The sequence below is a fragment of the Chenopodium album genome, chromosome 4, assembly GCF_948465745.1.
Source record: "Chenopodium album chromosome 4, dcCheAlbu1.1, whole genome shotgun sequence".
NCBI lineage: Eukaryota > Viridiplantae > Streptophyta > Magnoliopsida > Caryophyllales > Amaranthaceae > Chenopodium > Chenopodium album.
This window is the reverse complement of record NC_137837.1, coordinates 72,019,311-72,038,287: the sequence shown is the minus strand read 5'-3', so window position 1 is coordinate 72,038,287 and position 18,977 is coordinate 72,019,311. Positions and strand designations below refer to the sequence as shown.

General features: G+C 35.2%; 1 protein-coding gene across 5 annotated transcripts; it reads right to left on the bottom strand.

Moving 5' to 3' along the window:
* Positions 1-1,138: 1,138 nt before the first annotated feature.
* LOC145629282 (F-box/kelch-repeat protein At3g06240-like) lies at positions 1,139-9,251 on the bottom strand. 5 transcript variants are annotated; one of them, XR_014111634.1, is made up of 8 exons: positions 9,021-9,251; positions 7,429-8,599; positions 7,061-7,198; positions 6,571-6,950; positions 5,302-5,822; positions 5,047-5,187; positions 4,755-4,928; positions 1,139-1,747 (listed from the first exon to the last, which is right to left on the bottom strand). XR_014111634.1 is itself a non-coding variant. In XM_081681834.1 (2 exons), exon 2 carries the CDS (start codon positions 8,588-8,590, stop codon positions 7,352-7,354), a length of 1,239 nt encoding a protein of 412 aa, XP_081537960.1. In that variant the 5' UTR covers positions 8,591-8,599; positions 9,021-9,251; the 3' UTR covers positions 7,219-7,351. The 5 variants fall into 5 exon arrangements, 1 of the variants encoding a protein (XP_081537960.1); XR_014111633.1 differs by having other exon boundaries at positions 4,755-5,187; XR_014111635.1 differs by having other exon boundaries at positions 4,755-5,187; positions 6,571-6,944.
* Between the last annotated feature and the right edge of the window lie 9,726 nt (positions 9,252-18,977).

Sequence of the window (18,977 nt, the reverse complement as noted above, 5' to 3'; positions counted from 1 at the left end):
CCCCAAATTTGACTTGACTTTTCATGGCAACCCTCCCTAGATAGTAAACACTCTACACTCTCAAATGAAATATCTTGTATTTAAGTGGAGAAGATGAGAGAGAGAGTAGGTTCACTCAAGACTCAACTCAACTTGAGTACTCGCTCTTTAAGCTTGAATCACATCTCACCCTCATTCGCTATATAATGTACACTTAATACATGTTTAAAATCATGAGGTCTTTATATAGGTTGTAATGGGGCTATGGTTGAGGGTAGGAAATGATTTGGGAATGTGGTGTTAATAACAAGCCAAACTAAATGGAGTATGAACAATGTAATAACATGGCCTATAAATGCCAAGGTCCAAGAAGACTCCACATATGATAATAAACAAACACCATTACTCCACACTTCTTTTGGATCATACATACCCGGCCTTCATCATCACAAATGTAAATATCTCCAATACAACATTTTCCATAATATATATATGTATTTTATAAGCTTTGATGATTTTGATTTTTTTTTTTCTCTTTTTAAATTTTTATTTTTTTCATTTTTATTTATTTCTTTCATTTTTTCATTTTTTTCACTCGAACCACTTAATATTCTTTTCATTTTTTTCTTCAAATACCTTCCCCTTTCACTTTTGAACAAATTTCTTTCACAATACCACATACATCACATTTTCATATCATAATAACTCCATTTAATTAGCTTAGGTAAATAATGTTGGAGGCTACAAGCTTGTAATGCATGGTTAAACAAAGAAAAATAGGAAATTAGGCTCAAAGGGGTTAAACAAAGGTAATAATTTATATGAATATCATATAAGCTCTGAAAGTTCTAATGTGAAAAGAATGCCTCAATCATTTTTAAAACATGTAAAAGTTGCAATCTTGGGGAGAATCAATGCAAACTCAAGATAAAAGTAAACAAGAGAGGAGATATATCACACATGAATGAAACTAATTTGAACCGAAAAAATGTCGGTCATGAACGGTAGGCGGCTCAAAATATCCTCACTAGGTCCAAAATGTTACCACTTAATGTCCTATCGCATTTGGGGGAAACAAACGATCTTACCACAAACCGTGTCAAAGAGGGATTTATGCCATCTTACATGCCATTTTTAATTAATCCAATGTAAGCCGATATATGACAAAAACAAGAAAATCACCCTTTTTAATATATAAATGTTTACACTATTATTTACTAATCAACTTGAAATTTAACTAAACTAGAATCTAAGAAAATAAAACTAGATAACTACTAATGACCTACTAAAAATTTAAAATTCTGACAGCATCTCCCCTAAAATTGGACAAAACCAAAAATTTATTAACCTGTAAACCAACCAAAATAGCATACTACTAACACCAAACCAGCTATAACCAACTAAATCCAGCTATATCCAGCTAATCAATCACATGAAACAACCATGTTCGTACTCCTCCCCCACACTTACTGTGTTGCATTGTCCTCAATGGAACCAAAAAAAGAAAAAGAAAGGAAGAGGGAAAGAAGACACTTAGCTGGTTTATTTGCGTTTGTAAGCCATGCTTGCTGTGTAATTATGCTCAGAAAGCTATGCTCAGGAAGCCTTCTGCTCTGCCAATAATGAGTGAACTGATCAGATAACCATAGCAGCATTTAAAATCAGTGTTGTGTCTCTGTTCTGCAGCACACGAAGCATCCTTGCATCGCTGGTCTTATAGCTTCCTAAAGTTCTTCTTTGCAACCAGCTAAAACCATTTCATAACGTTCTGTATAAGCACAAAGGAATATAGTATAAATAAAGCTGGTAGAAAAGTTCCAAATCAATCTATTCATCAGAACAGGTTGCAATTTGAACAGAAATAAAAAAAATGAATGCACTGAAATCAGCCCAAGACATACTAAAGGCACGCTTGTCAAACATGTTTGCAAAATCACTCAATAAACATTATGTTCTAACATGACTATTTGTAAAACAAAAGCTCATATGTAGTGCAATCAGATAGTCCAGAGAGCATGAGTAGTAAAATAAGTTAATTCAAACATATCATTAAAGAGCAACTCACAAGGTCTAAGACAAATGCAAACTAAAATTTAAAACTTCACACAGCTCTGATAAGACTGCAGATTTATGAGTAAGCTGAAATGCATGAGAAAATTTAGATCAAAGATATGCAGATTTCAAAGTAACAATCAGACTGCAAATTGCCATTCAAGGGATGCTAATCCAACTCTGTGTTTAGACAACTAATCAAGAGCAAGCAGTCTCACAGTGGTTCAAAACGAAAATCCAAAAGGAGATGTACCAAATGACCATCATTATTAAGAAAATTAAAATCAAATCAAAACTAATAACTATAAGAAAATATAAAGAAAAAAAAGAAAAATTAAATTTAAGCAATAAAATCATTCTTGGGTTGCCTCCCAAGTAGCGCCTTTGGTTTACGTCGTTGGCTCGACATAGCTCGATCTTCATTCCATCAAATTGATCTCATTTAGAGCATCCAAGAACAACTGATCCAGTTCTACACCACTCCTCAATTCATCTAAGAACACCTCTATGATTTCAGCTTTAACCCGTGCAAGAAAAATAGCAACATAATCAGTAGCACCTGTCTATGGGGTAGAGTATGTTATGTCTTCCCTTAGTAAGGACTTTAAAGGCTCTAAAAACTTACCAAAAACTTAACTTCACATATTACCAGGTGGTATCGTTAGTATAATATGATAAAGTAAAAGCTTAAGCAATAATCATCTTAGGTCCTAATAGGAGTAAGAAGAATAGAATCAAGGTGACTTATATAATCCAAGTAGATATGATGCAAGAAGTAAAAACAAGCTAATGTCATGCAAAAAGTTTTATGAAAACATAACATTGACAGGTTGTTACTAATATAGCACTAATCAGATGTGCGGGTCGAGTAAAATAAATCTGTTTGCAAAAATTGGCCAAACAAAACAAACAATAAACTAATTTTAATCAAACTTTCACCAAACTTTAGAAGTTAGAACCAAAATTATAGAACCTAAGCTTTATCTTTTAACTCAGCTCCCTTGTTGAAAACATATATTTAGACTAGGTGAGGAGTAGTAATCTAGACTTTTCCATAAACCTATGCAAGAAAACAAAAATTAGTGGTATAATAAAGAGCTCAAATGAGCAGCCACCATTATTCTGACTTTCATCATTTTGATTTTAAGTAGAGAACACAAAAGTCTATATGAGCAGGCCACATACTTTAAAGGATATGATATGCTAGCATTGTATATGTTTTAGCACTGAATTTCAGACTACACTGAATACCTCTTATTACTTCTGTCAAGTCCAGCTAACATACAGTCAGAGTATCAATTCATTGAGCAAATTATGGTCAGAATGTTTCCAAATTTATGCCTCAAATATATCAAAAAAAATTCAGACTTAGAGTTCAGGTGCTTTGAACTTATAAATCAACTTGAGAATTTTGAACATCATGAACTCTTAACCAAAAACATATATTAACTGAGATGATGATCGGTCAAATACTCCTTGTTGCCCAACTTGTACAGGTATAAAAGAGAATCACAAGCAAAAGACATGCAAAAATGTGATATAAAACATGTTAAACACTTGAGTTTATATATGCTTATTACTAAGAGGAGTAAAACAAGACTAAAGCTTGCAAAAACAGTACCAAGAAACAAGCAAAAGACTCATAATACTACTCTAAATAAAGCACTATTAGTACTCAATAAGGTCATTAGTTGAGCAATCTGTACGAGCAAATTAGTGATCATCAAAACTTTATATTGTTGAGCACATATATATATCAATAATGAAGATGCAGGTCATATAATTTGGAAGTTCTAAGCAACTGCTTATATTTACTAAACTTGAACTAAACCATATACAAAGTGTACGATCTAATTAATTACCTCTGCATCAATATGAATAATATATATATATATATATATATATATATATATATAGGAAAAATGGAATCTAAAAATCCAACCTTTGGCCGGTCTGACAATAAAAATCCAACCGTTTAATCTCACAAATGTATCAAACAAGCTCACTAGAGCAAATGATAAATAAGAAAAGACTAGCTATTCTGACCATATATGAACCAAAAGAATCAGGTATAGTTAAGAACAGCAACAAACTTAAAAGAAGAAAAATTACAAGACAGTAGCAATACTGACATATATAACTTTTAGATTATGGTCTATGTGTTAAAGTAGCTAATTACAAAAGGTAAAGTGAGACAATTAAGTACCATTAACTAGTACACAGAGATATTAAACAATAAGAAGATATAAGCATGATATAAAAATTAGCATATGATAACACTACTAGCACAGGAACATACAACTTAAACAATACTACTTAGAGAACCTACGCACATAATAGAAAGAAGTAAAGGACACTAGAATATACTGCAAATAGAAGCTAACATCATTACAAATAAGTACAGAGCCAGCATAACCAATAAAGCTATGATAATATAATAAGAATATACCCATTTACATTAAGTCATACTTTGGAATAAAAAATAAAACACAATCTCCCCGGCAACGGCGCCAAATTTGATACGTGTCGTTAGCCGTGTTAGTAGTTAGCAGCAGATCAAAAGTTCTCACCCTCTTACAAGCAAGGTAGTTCAATCATCCTTTATTCCCATAACTAATTAACTAGCCATCAGATAGGACTATATAAGAAGTTAATAGATAGCTCAGGATTAGATTAGGTTCCACAATCTAAAAAATTACAAAAAATGGAGACTGCTGTTGTACCTGCCAGGAAATAACAATTCAGGGCCTCAGGGGTGACCGTCATTTGTTCTCAACTTCTGATGACACGACAATGCTGAACCAACTTCGAGCCACACATGCCCAGGATGGTCGTGAAAACTTGACTCCACATCATTGAAGATATCTTTAACCGTGCTACACCAACCAGCCCAGGCTCTATACAGGTACATAACACATGTAGAATTGAAGATAGTTTATAAAACTCCATTCGTTTCTCTAGACTTGCATAATGTTAGCTGTCTTAATGAAAAAGTTGTCTGCTTAAACAACTCACAGGGAGCTCAAGCACAATTAGAGGCGCTTGATGATAAGGCATTTCAGGCTGGCTACGGAGAATTGATAGAGCTATTGGCATATACCATAAACAAAATCTCTTGCAAGGTTAGATAAATCATCTAAACTCTGAAAACAATTCCTGAAATTCAAGAAACTCCTATAAGTTAGCCAAACAGTTTAGTAAATAGAGCGTATGAATATGAGATAAAAATGTACCTGAATATTTAAGTATAAAAGTTCTTCATATGCTTACCTGCAATGACATAAACCTCTGGTGTCTGGTCACACTCTTATAACAGCAAACATGAGCACTTTTTAGAACACCTGGTCCCCTAATAACATTCTTTATGCAGATAACTTGCAAGCGCTGTGCCTCTAGGCTCTAGCAGTGGAGATACACATGCAACAACTATAATTTATCAATACTCAACATGGTGTCGAGCTACTCATGGAATGCAAAGGTGGTCCTCACTCTTGCAGCCTTTGCCGTGTATTATGATGAATTGTGGTTGGTTGCACAACTCTACCTGGTAAACCCATTGGCAAAGTCTGTTGCATTCCTTAAGCACCTTCCTGAGATAATGGATCATGCTAACTCCCTCAAACCCAAGTTTAAAGCACTTAGCTATCTCATCAGAGCCATGGTAGATGTTACCAAGTGTATCATTGAGTTCAAAGAGCTCCCACCTCAATACAAAACAGAACACCGGTATATGAAAGTGCCAATGCTTTAATTCCAACTGCTGTATATTGGATCATCAGGAGTATCCTTGCCTGTGCATCACAAAAAATACAAAATTCAGGTCTATCAAGCATGAGTTATGAGTATGTCTCTGCTCCATGCTTCAATGCGGCCTCACTCTAGCAACAGCTCATGCTTTGCAGATTTTTTATTTTTTAGGGCCATCATCATAAAAATGGAAGTTCATGTTCTCCAATAGTTTAACAGGAATATAGTAATGATATAAACTTGAAGTATATAATTAAGAAATATGTGAAAAGACTAGACATACAAAAATTGACATGATATCCAAATGAACCACCAGCACAATTTCAGACTCAAAGAGTTTGATCAGAAAAAGAATATTCCTCTCAACCAATATCAGCCACCTTTTTTCAAAAACAATTATTGCAGTGCTAATTAAATTTTACATTTGGGATGCAATCAGGTTTATATCATTAACGACATAGGCTTGGGAGCTCTCAAGCTTGGCTCACATAGTCAACAACATATATGAACATCTTTGAAAGCAGCTAAATCTCTGTCATGAACACATTGGTAAGCAAATAGATCATATATCAACTATGTATATTATATTTATTTCTTATAAAATCAAGCTAAACAGAGATTCATACAGAAAGAATCAAGGTTCACTTCAGGCTTTACAATAGCACTATCGACCATGACTAAATGATATCCTTCAGCAATGCAGCTGAAAAGAATCATATTGAAGCATACCAAATGCTCATTCGGGCATTTGAGACATCACACCTAGACAACATGAAGATTCTGAAGATTCACCTCTAATTGACGAGTCTTCCGGAAAAAGGTTTGCTTACTACTCATTCTTCTCTATATCAGCTTAAACGAAGATAAATCATAAAGAACCACGACCAACATCAAAAGATATCATAATGCTGCACAAGATTGAACTTTGTCAAACGAACAGTTGATCGTTGTAGTTCTGTAAATAGTTTTCATATGCATTGATCTCTACACTTCCATACAGGTCAGTCTTGATGTGTTGAAGCCAAAAAATGTTCTACTAGTTTCAGACTTCGACGTATCTCATGAAGAGATTTCAATTCTTGAACAAATGTATCAAGAATCAAGGTAACAACCAGTAAGGATAGAAAGCCAGCATGAAGTAGTCTAGCTCCCTGTGATCAACAGATCTACCCCTTCGACAGAAGAAAAACAAAGACAGTTAAGGATCTACAATCAATGATGCCTTGACACATAAAGGAGGTGTGGGACTTCAACAAAAAGCCCACAAGGTAGAGTTACTAACCGCAATGTTCTTCACATGACGTGGATTTGGGGGAGTATGTCATTCCCTTTCACCAGTGCTAGGCTCTTTTCTATATATATAAGACGATTACTAGCACCACTGCATATTATCCCATTCCTCAAGTGCAAAACTGGCCATCTAAACCACATATTTTAACTTTAATATATTATTAACCATCCAAATCACAAATAAAAACAAAGCAATACACTGGTCATCCGAATTATGTTACTTATAATTTACAAATGCATAATTTTTATTATTTTATTTTAAGGGGTACAGATGCATTATTATTTATGTCAATACAACAACTCTCCTTGACAAAGGGAACAAACTCTCTACATATCCAAAACATATATCAAAGTTAATACCCATTCTCCGGAACTGGCCTGTTGTGGGATTGTAAAGGCTCAACTCACAATCAAACATAGAAAATAAAAGATCACCATTCATCCGTTGCGCCCCAACCCACGAACCCAATCGTTCAATAATTGGTTTGATGGAAATTAAACATTGCCATGCCAATGGAGCTCCAAAGTCGCCATCCTCGAATTCAGTGGCTGTCCAGATGTCAACACTAGCCTCACCCGCTGTGCGAATGAAAAAAAGAGCAATACTTTCATTGTGTAGCCCAATGTTCCACATCACTTCGTCACTGTTGTAACCTACGGGTGGAAGAGCGCCTTGCGGTGGATCAGAAAACCTGAACACCTCGGTGCTAAAGTTATATGATAGGATCCTAAATATTTTAGGGTCATACTCATTGTTCAGAAGATTGGCAATCCAATAATGTACACCATTGAAACACGCATCCATTCCAAGACACCTCACAGTAGCGTTTATACCCAATAAAGATGGTTGGCAAACCCTCTTCCAAGAGTCGGTGCTTAGTGAGTAGACCATGTACAACAAAACAATGTCTGACTTAACAGGAATAATAGCCACAATCTTATAATCATTCGACACAGGATCAAACCCGAAACCAACAACATCGAACCCAAACCCTCCAGGTATACGTGTACGTTGATCGGGCACATGTGGAAAGGCAACAATCTTCACCTCTCGAGACGCAGGATTCCACAAGCCACAACTAAAAAATCCCCTGCCCAATTGTTTTACATCCATGCCTCTAAATTGAAGGCAAATAATGCCATTAGCAATGCCTCGGCAAAAGACATCAAAGCTTATATAGGGATGATTGGGGAAAATAGAGTTTGTAAGACGCTCTACATCAGGTGTCAGATTCAAAACAGTGTCATCCCCGTGCTGTTTAGAAAGAAGATGGCATTGGATTGGATAGATTCGTCGTATGGTTAACAAGTGTTTCCAGAGAAGTTTGGGCAGATCACCATGTACTTTGTGCAATGCATATTGAGCATTGTAGTGTGTTTGAATGAAGGTGGGGTCGTCAATCAGGGCGCACCATGACTTACTCACACACCTGAATTGCAACAAGTTTCTCACCGGAAGCCGCGAAAGGATGTCCCGAAATACATCTTCAGGAATGATGCAGTTTGTATCCACGAGATCCATTAGTACCAACTAAACTAGGATATCAACAATCACATTGCAGAACTTTTCACTGAAATTCAAAGCATTTGATATGCTCCTATGCATATTGGCAGGACATACAAAAATTAAATTCCTTCTAGTTTCAAATTATAGGAAAAATAGCTTAAATATATATTTATATATATTTTATTATTTTCTAATCTGACGAATTTCAATGCAAAAAATCAGCAGCATGCTTAATGCAATACAATCAAGCAATTGAAAAAAATGGCAATGGAAAGACTGATCGGATTCACAAGTAAGCATATGAATTCAATATTAGTAATAAAACGAAATTCTGAAAAGCAGAAATGAGAGAATGAAACCCTAAGATGAAAACTGAAAACCCCTCTTAATTGTCGAATCACAAATTCAATTCAATTCAATTCAATTCAATTCGTTCGAATCTTACCCAATGTTGGATGATGAGTTCAATCTTGAATCGCGAGGATGAAGATTAGAAGGGCTTTAATTTGTGATTTTGTAGCAGAGTTTGTTTCGCTTTTCAATTGGCCTATGCCTTTGTTAGTTTCGCTTGCTTGTACGGTTGCACTCAGCTTTTCACCCTCTTCAAATTCAGTTTTTTATAGGAAATTATTTGATTATGTTATAAATTATATATAGAGAGAGAGAGCTAAAGAAGTATTTTACTATCTGTAATATTACCTCACTACGGATGAAAATGAGAATGGGTGAATTTGCAAGTGCATTCACCATGTATTTATAGTAGAAACAAGCTACTACTAGATACATTAGTCATACATATAGGTTAATAGGCTTGGAAAAACTTGGCTATGCATTTAATGGTGATGACAAAGAAGACCAAATAATTGTGTGGCATTCACACAAGTTGCTTCATAACACTCCCCCTTGAATGCCCACACAAAACTGAGTAAATGTTGTCTAATTAAAATCTTGCTAGGAAAAATATTCTATTATATGCTATAGTGTACTGTCTCATTAAAAACCTTGTCAGGAAAAACCCATTGGGATAAAAACCTGATCGAAGGGAAAAAAGAGTGCAGTGCATATAATGCTCCCCCTGATTTTAACATAGTTTATGAAGACGACGCATCCCAATCTTGTGGACCAACCGCTCAACACTCTTCGAAGGTAGGGACTTTGTAAACAAGTCTGCAAGATTATCAGATGATTGGATCTGTTGGACATTTATCTTCCCTTCCTTCTGCAAATCGTGTGTAAAGAACAGTTTTGGGGATATATGTTTAGTCCTATCACCTTTAATATATCCTTCAGTTACTTGTGCGATACATGCAGTATTGTCTTCGTAAATGATGGTTGGACTTTCAGTTACTTCTTTCATCCCACATTCTTCTTGGATATTGCCGATCATTGACCTTAGCCATACACACTCACGTTCTGCTTCATAAAGGGCAATCAACTCAGCATGATTTGATGATGTCGCAGTCAAGGTTTGCTTTGTTGATTTCCAAGAAATTGCAGTTCCACCATAGGTGAACAGATATCCAGTTTGTGACTTGGCGTTTTGTGGGTCTGATAGATATCCAGCATCTGCATATCCGATGAGGGTGGCATCTTGCCTTGATTGATAAAACAAACCAAGATCTTTCGTTCCTCGTAGATATCGTAGTAAGTGTCTTACTCCTTTCCAGTGCCTCTTCGTTGGTGCGTTACTAAACCTGGCTAACAAATTCACAGAAAAAGCTATGTCTGGTCTAGTATTGTTAGCTAGATACATTAGAGCCCCAATTGCACTCAGATATTCAGGACCAAGGACATCTTCGTTTTCCTCTCGAGGTCTAAATGGATCATATTTCATAGTCAAAGACCGAACAATCATCGGGGTGTTTGTTGGGGTCGCTTTGTCCATGAAAAAACGTTTTAACACTCTTTCAGAGTAGTTAGACTGATGGACAAAAATACCATTATTTAAGTGCTCAATTTGCAATTCAAGACAAAATTTAGTTTGTCCAAGGTCTTTCATCTCAAATTCTTTCATCAAGTACTTTGGAGTTCTTTCAAGTTCATTCGGAGTTCCAATGATATTCAAGTCATCAACATAAACCGCAACAATTGCAAATCCTGATTGTGATCTCTTAATGAAAACACAAGGACTGATTTGATTATTCTTGAATCCTTCTTTCATAAGGTATTCACTAAGACGATTATACCACATCCTTCCAGACTGTTTCAATCCATAAAGTGACCTTTTTAATTTTATGGAAAGTAAATGTCTAGGCTTGTGGTTTTCTGGTAATTTTAGTCCATCTGGGACTTTCATATAAATGTCTGTATCGAGTGACCCATATAAATATGCGGTCACTACATCCATCAATCGCATCTTTAGTCCTTCTGAGACTGTCAAGCTTACCAGAAATCTTAACGTAGTTGCATCAACTACGGGAGAATATGTCTCCTCATAATCAATCCCTGGAATTTGAGAAAAACCTTGGGCTACAAGTCTTGCCTTGTACCTAACAACCTCGTTTTTCTCATTTCGTTTTCTCACAAATACCCATTTGTATCCAACTGGCTTTACACCTTCTGGTGTAAGGGTTATTTTTCCAAATACTTCTCGTTTTTCGAGTGACTTTAACTCTATCTGCATTGCCTCTTTCCATTTTGGCCAATCATGCCTGCAACGACATTCTTCCACTGTTCTTGGTTCACTATCATTTTCGTCAGATGCCATTTCAATTGCAATGGAATATGCAAATATTTCATTTACGATAACATCATTTCTATTCCAATAATTCCTGGTAGAAACAAAATTTATTGAAGTTTCATTGTTATCGATGTCATGGTCATCTTGTTCATCCCCTTTCGGTTTCTCATCTTTTTCTTTATTCTCATCTGTATTTTGTCTTTCTTGACCTTCCGTAAGGGGAATGTTGTTGATCTCATCAGGTCTTTTTAGTTTTCTTGGTTTAGAGTCTTTTGAACCAAGTGGTCTTCCACGCTTTCGGCGTGTTAGAGATTCATTTTCAATGATCTTATCACTAGATGAAATTTCAATTCGTGCAGGGGCATTTTCAGCTGGTATATGTGATTTGGTCACTTTCTTTGCATCTATAAATGCATCAGGCAGCTGATTTGCAATGCTTTGTAAATGAACAATTTTCTGAACTTCTTGTTCACACATATTTGTTCGTGGATCGAACATTGACAATTGTGTTGCATTCCAAATGATTTCTATTTCTTTCTTTCGTGGGTCCACTTTCTCTCCCCCTAAGGCTGGGAATACTGTCTCATTGAAATGACAGTCGTCAAATCTAGCCGTAAATAAATCACCGGTCATTGGTTCAAGATATTTAATTATGGAGGGTGATTCAAACCCAACATAAATTCCCAGCCTTCTTTGTGGACCCATCTTTGTTCGTTGGGGTGGAGCAATAGGAACATACACCGCACAACCAAAAAATTTTAGATGTGAGACATTAGGTTCTCGACCAAAAACCAATTGTAGCGGTGAGAACTTATGATAAGCAGTTGGTCTCAATCTAATTAGAGTTGCCGCATGTATTATGGCATGACCCCAAGCAGATGAAGGCAATTTTGATCTCATTAATAATGGCCTTGCAATCAACTGTAGTCTCTTAATTAATGACTCAGCGAGTCCATTTTGTGTATGAACATAAGCTACTGGATGTTCTACAACAATTCCAATCGACATACAATAATCATTAAATGTTTGGGATGTAAATTCCCCAGCATTGTCAAGCCTTATTCTTTTTATTGTATGGTCTGGAAATTGTGCTCTTAGTTTAATAATTTGAGCAAGAAGTTTTGCAAAAGCAACATTTCTACTGGATAAGAGACTTACATGTGACCATCGAGTTGAGGCATCAATTAATACCATAAAATATCGAAATGGTCCACATGCAGGATTAATTGGTCCACAAATGTCTCCTTGAATCCTCTCTAAAAATGTTGGAGATTCAGTAGCAATTTTGTTCATAGATGGCCTTATTATTAATTTGCCAAGTGAACATGCAGAGCATGTTAATTCATCTGATCGAGGGATTTTGACATTCCTAATTGAATGTCCTACTGAATTTGCTATAATCCTGTGCATCATTCCTGTACCAGGATGACCCAAACGATCATGCCATAAAGTTAGCAGATTCTTATTATCTAACTTCTGGTTAGATATCGAATTTATTTCAACTGGTCGTATATCTATATGATATAACCCTGAAGAATATGCTGGCAATTTCTCATACACATGCTTCTTGCCATGTTTTTCTGCCGTGAGGCATAAATATTCCTTTTGATCCACTATCATTGTTTCTAAATGAAAACCATTTTGACGCACATCTTTAAAGCTTATAAGATTTCTTCGAAATTTACTCGAATATAAAGCGTCATTAATGATTAATTTTGTTCCATTTGGGAGTATTATGCAAGCTTTTTTAGAACCTTCTATTAGCTTGGCTGACCCAGAAATGGTATTAACATTTGCTTGAAACAATCTTAACTTTGAAAAATATTTTCTATCCTTCAGAATAGTGTGTGTTGTTCCACTGTCCAAAAGACATTGAAATTTGGAACCAACTTCGGGCAGATCCATATCTTCATAAAATAATAAGTATAAGATTAATTTAAGATAATTAAACTGGACTTACTTTATTAATGATGAAAAATTAAAAGTACATAACTTGAATTTGAAAAACATAAAAGAAAAGTACATAATGAAAACATAATACATATCATAGTAATTGATGAATTATCTAAACATGATTATTCTCTCCAAAGATAAATTCACCACCAGCTTCACCATTGTCTATGTGGAAATCAGACACATCAAGGCTAATTCCAAGGACATTTTCTTCATTAACATAATTTGCTTCGGCATGTTTTTCTTTCCCTTTAATGGAAGCCTGGTATAGTTCTACCAGATGTTTGGCCGTACGACAAGTACGTCCCCAATGTCCAGTCATGCCACATCTATAACAAGTGTCTTTTCCTTTTGTGGTGGCTTGATTTTTGTTTCCTTGTTGATTCCCCCTTTGAGTGTTGTTTCTAGGGGGAAATTGGCCTCTACCACGGCCATGACCACGTCCGCGGAAATTTCCACGACCTCTGCCACGGTTATTATATTTTCCACGTCCACCTCTATGAGCAACATTTGTCTCAGGTGGATTTGAGCTTTCTACAACATTTGTTTCATTGAATGCTTGAGACCCAGTTGGTCTTAGGTTATGATTCTTCAACAGAAGATCATTATTCTTTTCAGCAACTAATAATGTAGAAATAAGCTCAGAATATTTTGCAAAGCCTCTTTCACGGTATTGCTGTTGCAATACAATGTTGTTAGCATGGAATGTAGAGAGTGTTTTCTCTATCATTTGCACTTCAGTGACTGGTTGATCACAATATCTCAATATTGATACGATTTTATATAGTGATGAATTATAATCACTGACAGATTTAAAGTCCTAAAATCTCAGGTTTGTCCACTCAAACTGTGCTGAAGGAAGGAGTACCCTTTTGTGGTGGTCATACCTTCCTTTCAGGCTATCCCATAGTTCTTTGGGATTTTCCACCATTAAATACTCAGTTTTTAAACTGTTATGTAAATGATGTCTTAAGAGAACTATAGCTTTTGCTTTCTCTTGATCAGTAGGAATTTTAACTTGAGCAGGGGCATCTTTTTCGTTTCCTGGGATGGTAATTTCTTTGATTGTATGTTCCAATCCCTGAGCCTTTAAATTCATTTGGGCATCAACTGTCCATTCAAGATAATTATGTCCGGACAAGTCTAATACGTCAAATTGTCTTTTCATCAAGTCTCCCATTTTAACTACAATCAAATAGATAATTATTATTAAGTCAATTAAGTAAGTGATAATTAAAGTAATCAAATTATAATCATGATATTAATCCATTTAAAACATATTTGCTTCTCCCCCTTGGGTTATTATTATGATTTACATAAAGTTAAGCTAAAATTAAACATGATAATTACGTTAGTTAAGCAACGACAACAACAATAATAACAATAACAATGATAATAATAACAATAACAATAAATACTACTACTATTACTACATCATCGACAAGAACAACAACAATAATAATAATATTAATGACATACATTAATGATAAGACAAAAGGAACATTTATTATAACAAAATGCACTTATAATCTACCTAGAAGACAAAAAAAACTTGAAGTACTACGGAGATTACATGCATTAATTCCCTTTGTCGAAAAACCGAGTGCTACTTATGTAAAATGATGAAAATAATCATTGCCATTGATAAAACTACTAGGGCCATAATTAAAACTAAGTATAGTTTTAATTTTCTTAAATCTTCTTCAAAGGTAAAGGGGTGTGGTGGTTGTCGGTTGTCGACGGGGAACATGGTGTGTGGCCGGAGTGAATGGAGGAAGAAGAAGAGGAGATAATTTGGGTAAAGTTTAAGGACGGGATAAGGTTTGTATGGTGAAATAAGGGGGTGTAATCCGCCTTTTGTAGGGGGTAAATTATCCGTTTCAGCTTTACGCAACTGTAAAAATATCATACAATGTTCTAGTAGACTGGTAAAAAAAAAATTGTGATCAAACTATTAATATTTACAAACGTAAATAAGTATCACACTGGGATGCAAGCTGTAGTGGTCCGAGAACCCTAATCTATTCATGAGGTCAAGGGTTCGAAAACTGAAAGAAACATAAAAAGTGTGTAATCTAAAAATTAAATAAATATAAAGGTTGCATCATTTTTTTTCATTTTAGTAATTATGCACAAGTAAGTAAGTATGAACATGATTTGTGTGACCATGAAATTTACTTTATTAACATGCATACAACAAATATTTCCACATGCAAAAGTAATTTTATATTACTTTCTATAACCATGCATGAGAGTTACCAAACTAAATATCATAAATAAGGTATGTATTGATATCCTCATCATTTTTATCAACATGGCTAATTATGTAGAGTAATTTTGTGGAGAAATATATTGTGAGTTTCTGGTATAGAGGATCCCGTATGGGCAACTATAGAGCATACTCCTCAAAATATATTTTGTGAAAGAAATAGAATCTTTGTAAAAATTGGATAATCGGTATAAGTATACCTGATTGAAGACCGTGCTGATAACGTGTTATAAATTATATATATAGAGAGAGAGCTAAAGAAGTATTTTACTATCTGTAATATTATCTCACTACGGATGAAAATGAGAATGGGTGAATTTGCAAGTGCATTCACCATGTATTTATAGTAGAAACAAGCTACTACTAGATACACATTAGCCATACATATAGGCCAGGTTAATAGGCTTGGAAAAACTTTGCTATGCATTTAATGGTGATGACAAAGAAGACCAAATAATTGTGTGGCATTCACACAAGTTGCTTCATAACATATTGTATATTCTTTTCTTTAAGGAAATTATATATTGTTAAAGTGTATTAATTTATTATATTAAGTGTCAATGTTAAATTTTATTTTGAAAGATTTAACATTTTTTTTTTGGTGTTCTACCTGGTTCACCCTTTGGGATAATCCGAATTCGGGGATCAGTTCTGGGTGATTAGGTTCCAGTCCCATCCCAATTGTTGTTGCGGGGGATCGAACACAAGTCCTCCCTACCAAGTGTAGTCCCAATCACCACTACACCAACACCCAATTGATTGAAAGATTTAACATATAAAATTATTGATTTTTCAATAAAATTATCGAGTTACGAGCTAATTCAAACGAGCTCGAGCCAACTCGAGTCGAGCTGCTCGCGAACTGCTCAGCTCAATAAGCACCCCTAATCCAAATTTGGAGTATGATGACAGGGGTGAAGCAGATGAGTGTCCCACGTTTTTTGCTATCACTCTTTGGTGGCTTTGGAGATGGAGGAACAACAACATCTTTGGGCGAAGCAGTGATAACCCAGTTGATGTAGGAGCCTTTCTCAAGGTACGATTTGAAGAAACCTGGCGAAGCATCAATGCAGATGGTGAGAGTGCTAGCAGCAGTACTAATAAAGGCAAAATTGAGCAGCACGTGGCTTGGACCAGACCTGATCAGGGGTGGTTTGTTCTAAACAAAGACGTTGCAGCTAAGGGTTCCCCTGGACCTGCTGGTGGGGGTGCTATTATCAGGAACCATGATGGTCAGTTTATATCAAGCTTCTCTGCTATGGACACTGCAATGCTTATAGAGCTGAAGTAATGGCTTTAGTAAGAGGGATGGAACTTTCTCGGAATTTACACTTAAGTAAACTTTAAATCCAACTTGATAATCTAGCGTGTGTTCAAGCTCTTATTTCAGATGCCCATGGAAGCAGTGAGTGTGCTCACTTGATCGACTACTGCCACGAGTTATTAAATAAGGACGATTGGGAGGTTAAGGTGGTTCATGTATTTCGTGAAGGGAATCGGGCTGCTAACTGGCTCGCTAATCGTGGTGTGGCTCAACCGGATAGACTTCTTATTCTAGGTAATGCTCCTTTGGAGCTTCGTAGGATCCTCAATGAGGACACTCAAGGTGTGGCTTTCCCTCGCCTAGTGCCTCCTTGAGAGTTTATTTGGTTGTTTAGTTTATGTTTTTATTTTTATTTTTTCCTTCTTGGTTATTCCTCATTTGCAAAAAAAAAAAAAAATAAAATAAAAAATAAAAATAAAAATAAAAATAAAAAATAGAACAAGGATTTTGAAGGTGTTGGAAAACAATGAAATGCATTTGCCAATAATTGGAAAATCATTCAAAAGTTGTGTACACTACATATTTAAGGTGAAATTGAATAAAGACCCTGGAAAAAAAATAGATGTTGAGCTATATGATCCATAGATGGCCAAAATTGAACTATATGACGATTTTTTAGGAATTCTAAGGGCCTAAAACAAAAATGTTTGAAATTTCTAGGGCAGTTGGATCATGTTCATACATGCTTGTTAAAATCATAAATTTCGTGCTCCAGGGTAAACGGATGTACAACATTAATTGGTAATTTGGTATCATGATGTGCCTAAGAATCTGCTACTACAATTTCACAAGCAAGAGACAATTACAATCACATAAATTGCTGCCTATAAAACTTTTTGAGTTTAAACATTGTCATTTTGCTAAGACCAATTGATTCTCAATAGCAATTAAACCAACTATTTCTCAAACGTCAAGTAAAGAGCCTTCAAAGCATTTGAGAATATACAAGGTTTGGCACTCACAAAGCCAAAGGTAGTTCATCAAGCACTAAGCTGAGCTACATTAGCAATGACATCCAAATGAGCAAATTAATATTTTTATGCATAACATTTTTCTTTCCATCAAGGTTTATACACTTTTCACATGTACCAGTTGATTCACACTTCATTCTTCAAAGAGAAGGTAGCAAAATCTGTGCATGTACCAAGGTACCATATCTCTACTTCAAGTTTTCACCACATCAAAACGTGATTTCAAGTTGCTGACTGATGCAGGCCGACATTTGCTAGTACACCATTGTCGTCAATTGCTGACAGTTCATAAAACATCACTCATGTTGCCCAAAGCAGTGTGCTTAAAGGGGAGGTGCAGGGTGATAGTGCCAAATTCCAATCTAGAGCAGTGATTCCTGAATCGTATGTAATTCAATTTTTGCTTACCTATTTCAGTGACTAACAACAATTATCTCCTTCTTCAATTCCAATTTTGCAGCTTTCTTTACTTAATCCTTTGATTTTTTATGAGTGGTGTAAAAATTTTTTTGACAAAGTGATCCTCAGTGAGATTGTACAGAGCAGTTGGATATTAGCGTTGAAAATATAAAATTTGGTTTATTTTTCGTCAAATTTTTTTGAGTTTGTAACAATCTATTTTGGCTTATATGTTTTGTTTAACCGTTCATATTTTTAGGGTATTCAATTAATCAGGATAACTGCTAATTTGTTTTTTAATTATGCCTACTTTACCCCCATATGTTTTCCTTTGTAGATAGTTAAGTTGAGGGCATATTGGTAATTCCATGTGGACACCAAAGTCCACAGGAATTCCAATATAGTATAGAGATAAGAAATGGTTGATTCCATGTCATCCTATTCAGGTCTAAGTGATGGTTGATGGGGAGAATCCGCCTTAAAGACTAGTTATATTATGAACCAATTTCCAATGAAAAGGATAAGGAAATCCCATATGACCTTTGGTACAAAAGAAAATAAACCAAACTTGAGTCACCTCAAAATTATTTTATTCTTTCATTTTTTTATTTTCATTTTCATTCTTATTTTGTTATTTTCTATCTATTTGATTTTCAAATTATTTTTATCGGTTTTGCGAAATTCGCGCGTTATCGCGGTTTTCGGCGCTTTTTACTGTTTTTAGTGATTTCCCATGCGAAATACTTTTCGAAAATTATCAAAACAGTGCTGTTGTAACAGTGCCCACCTTGTTGGGCCTCAGATTC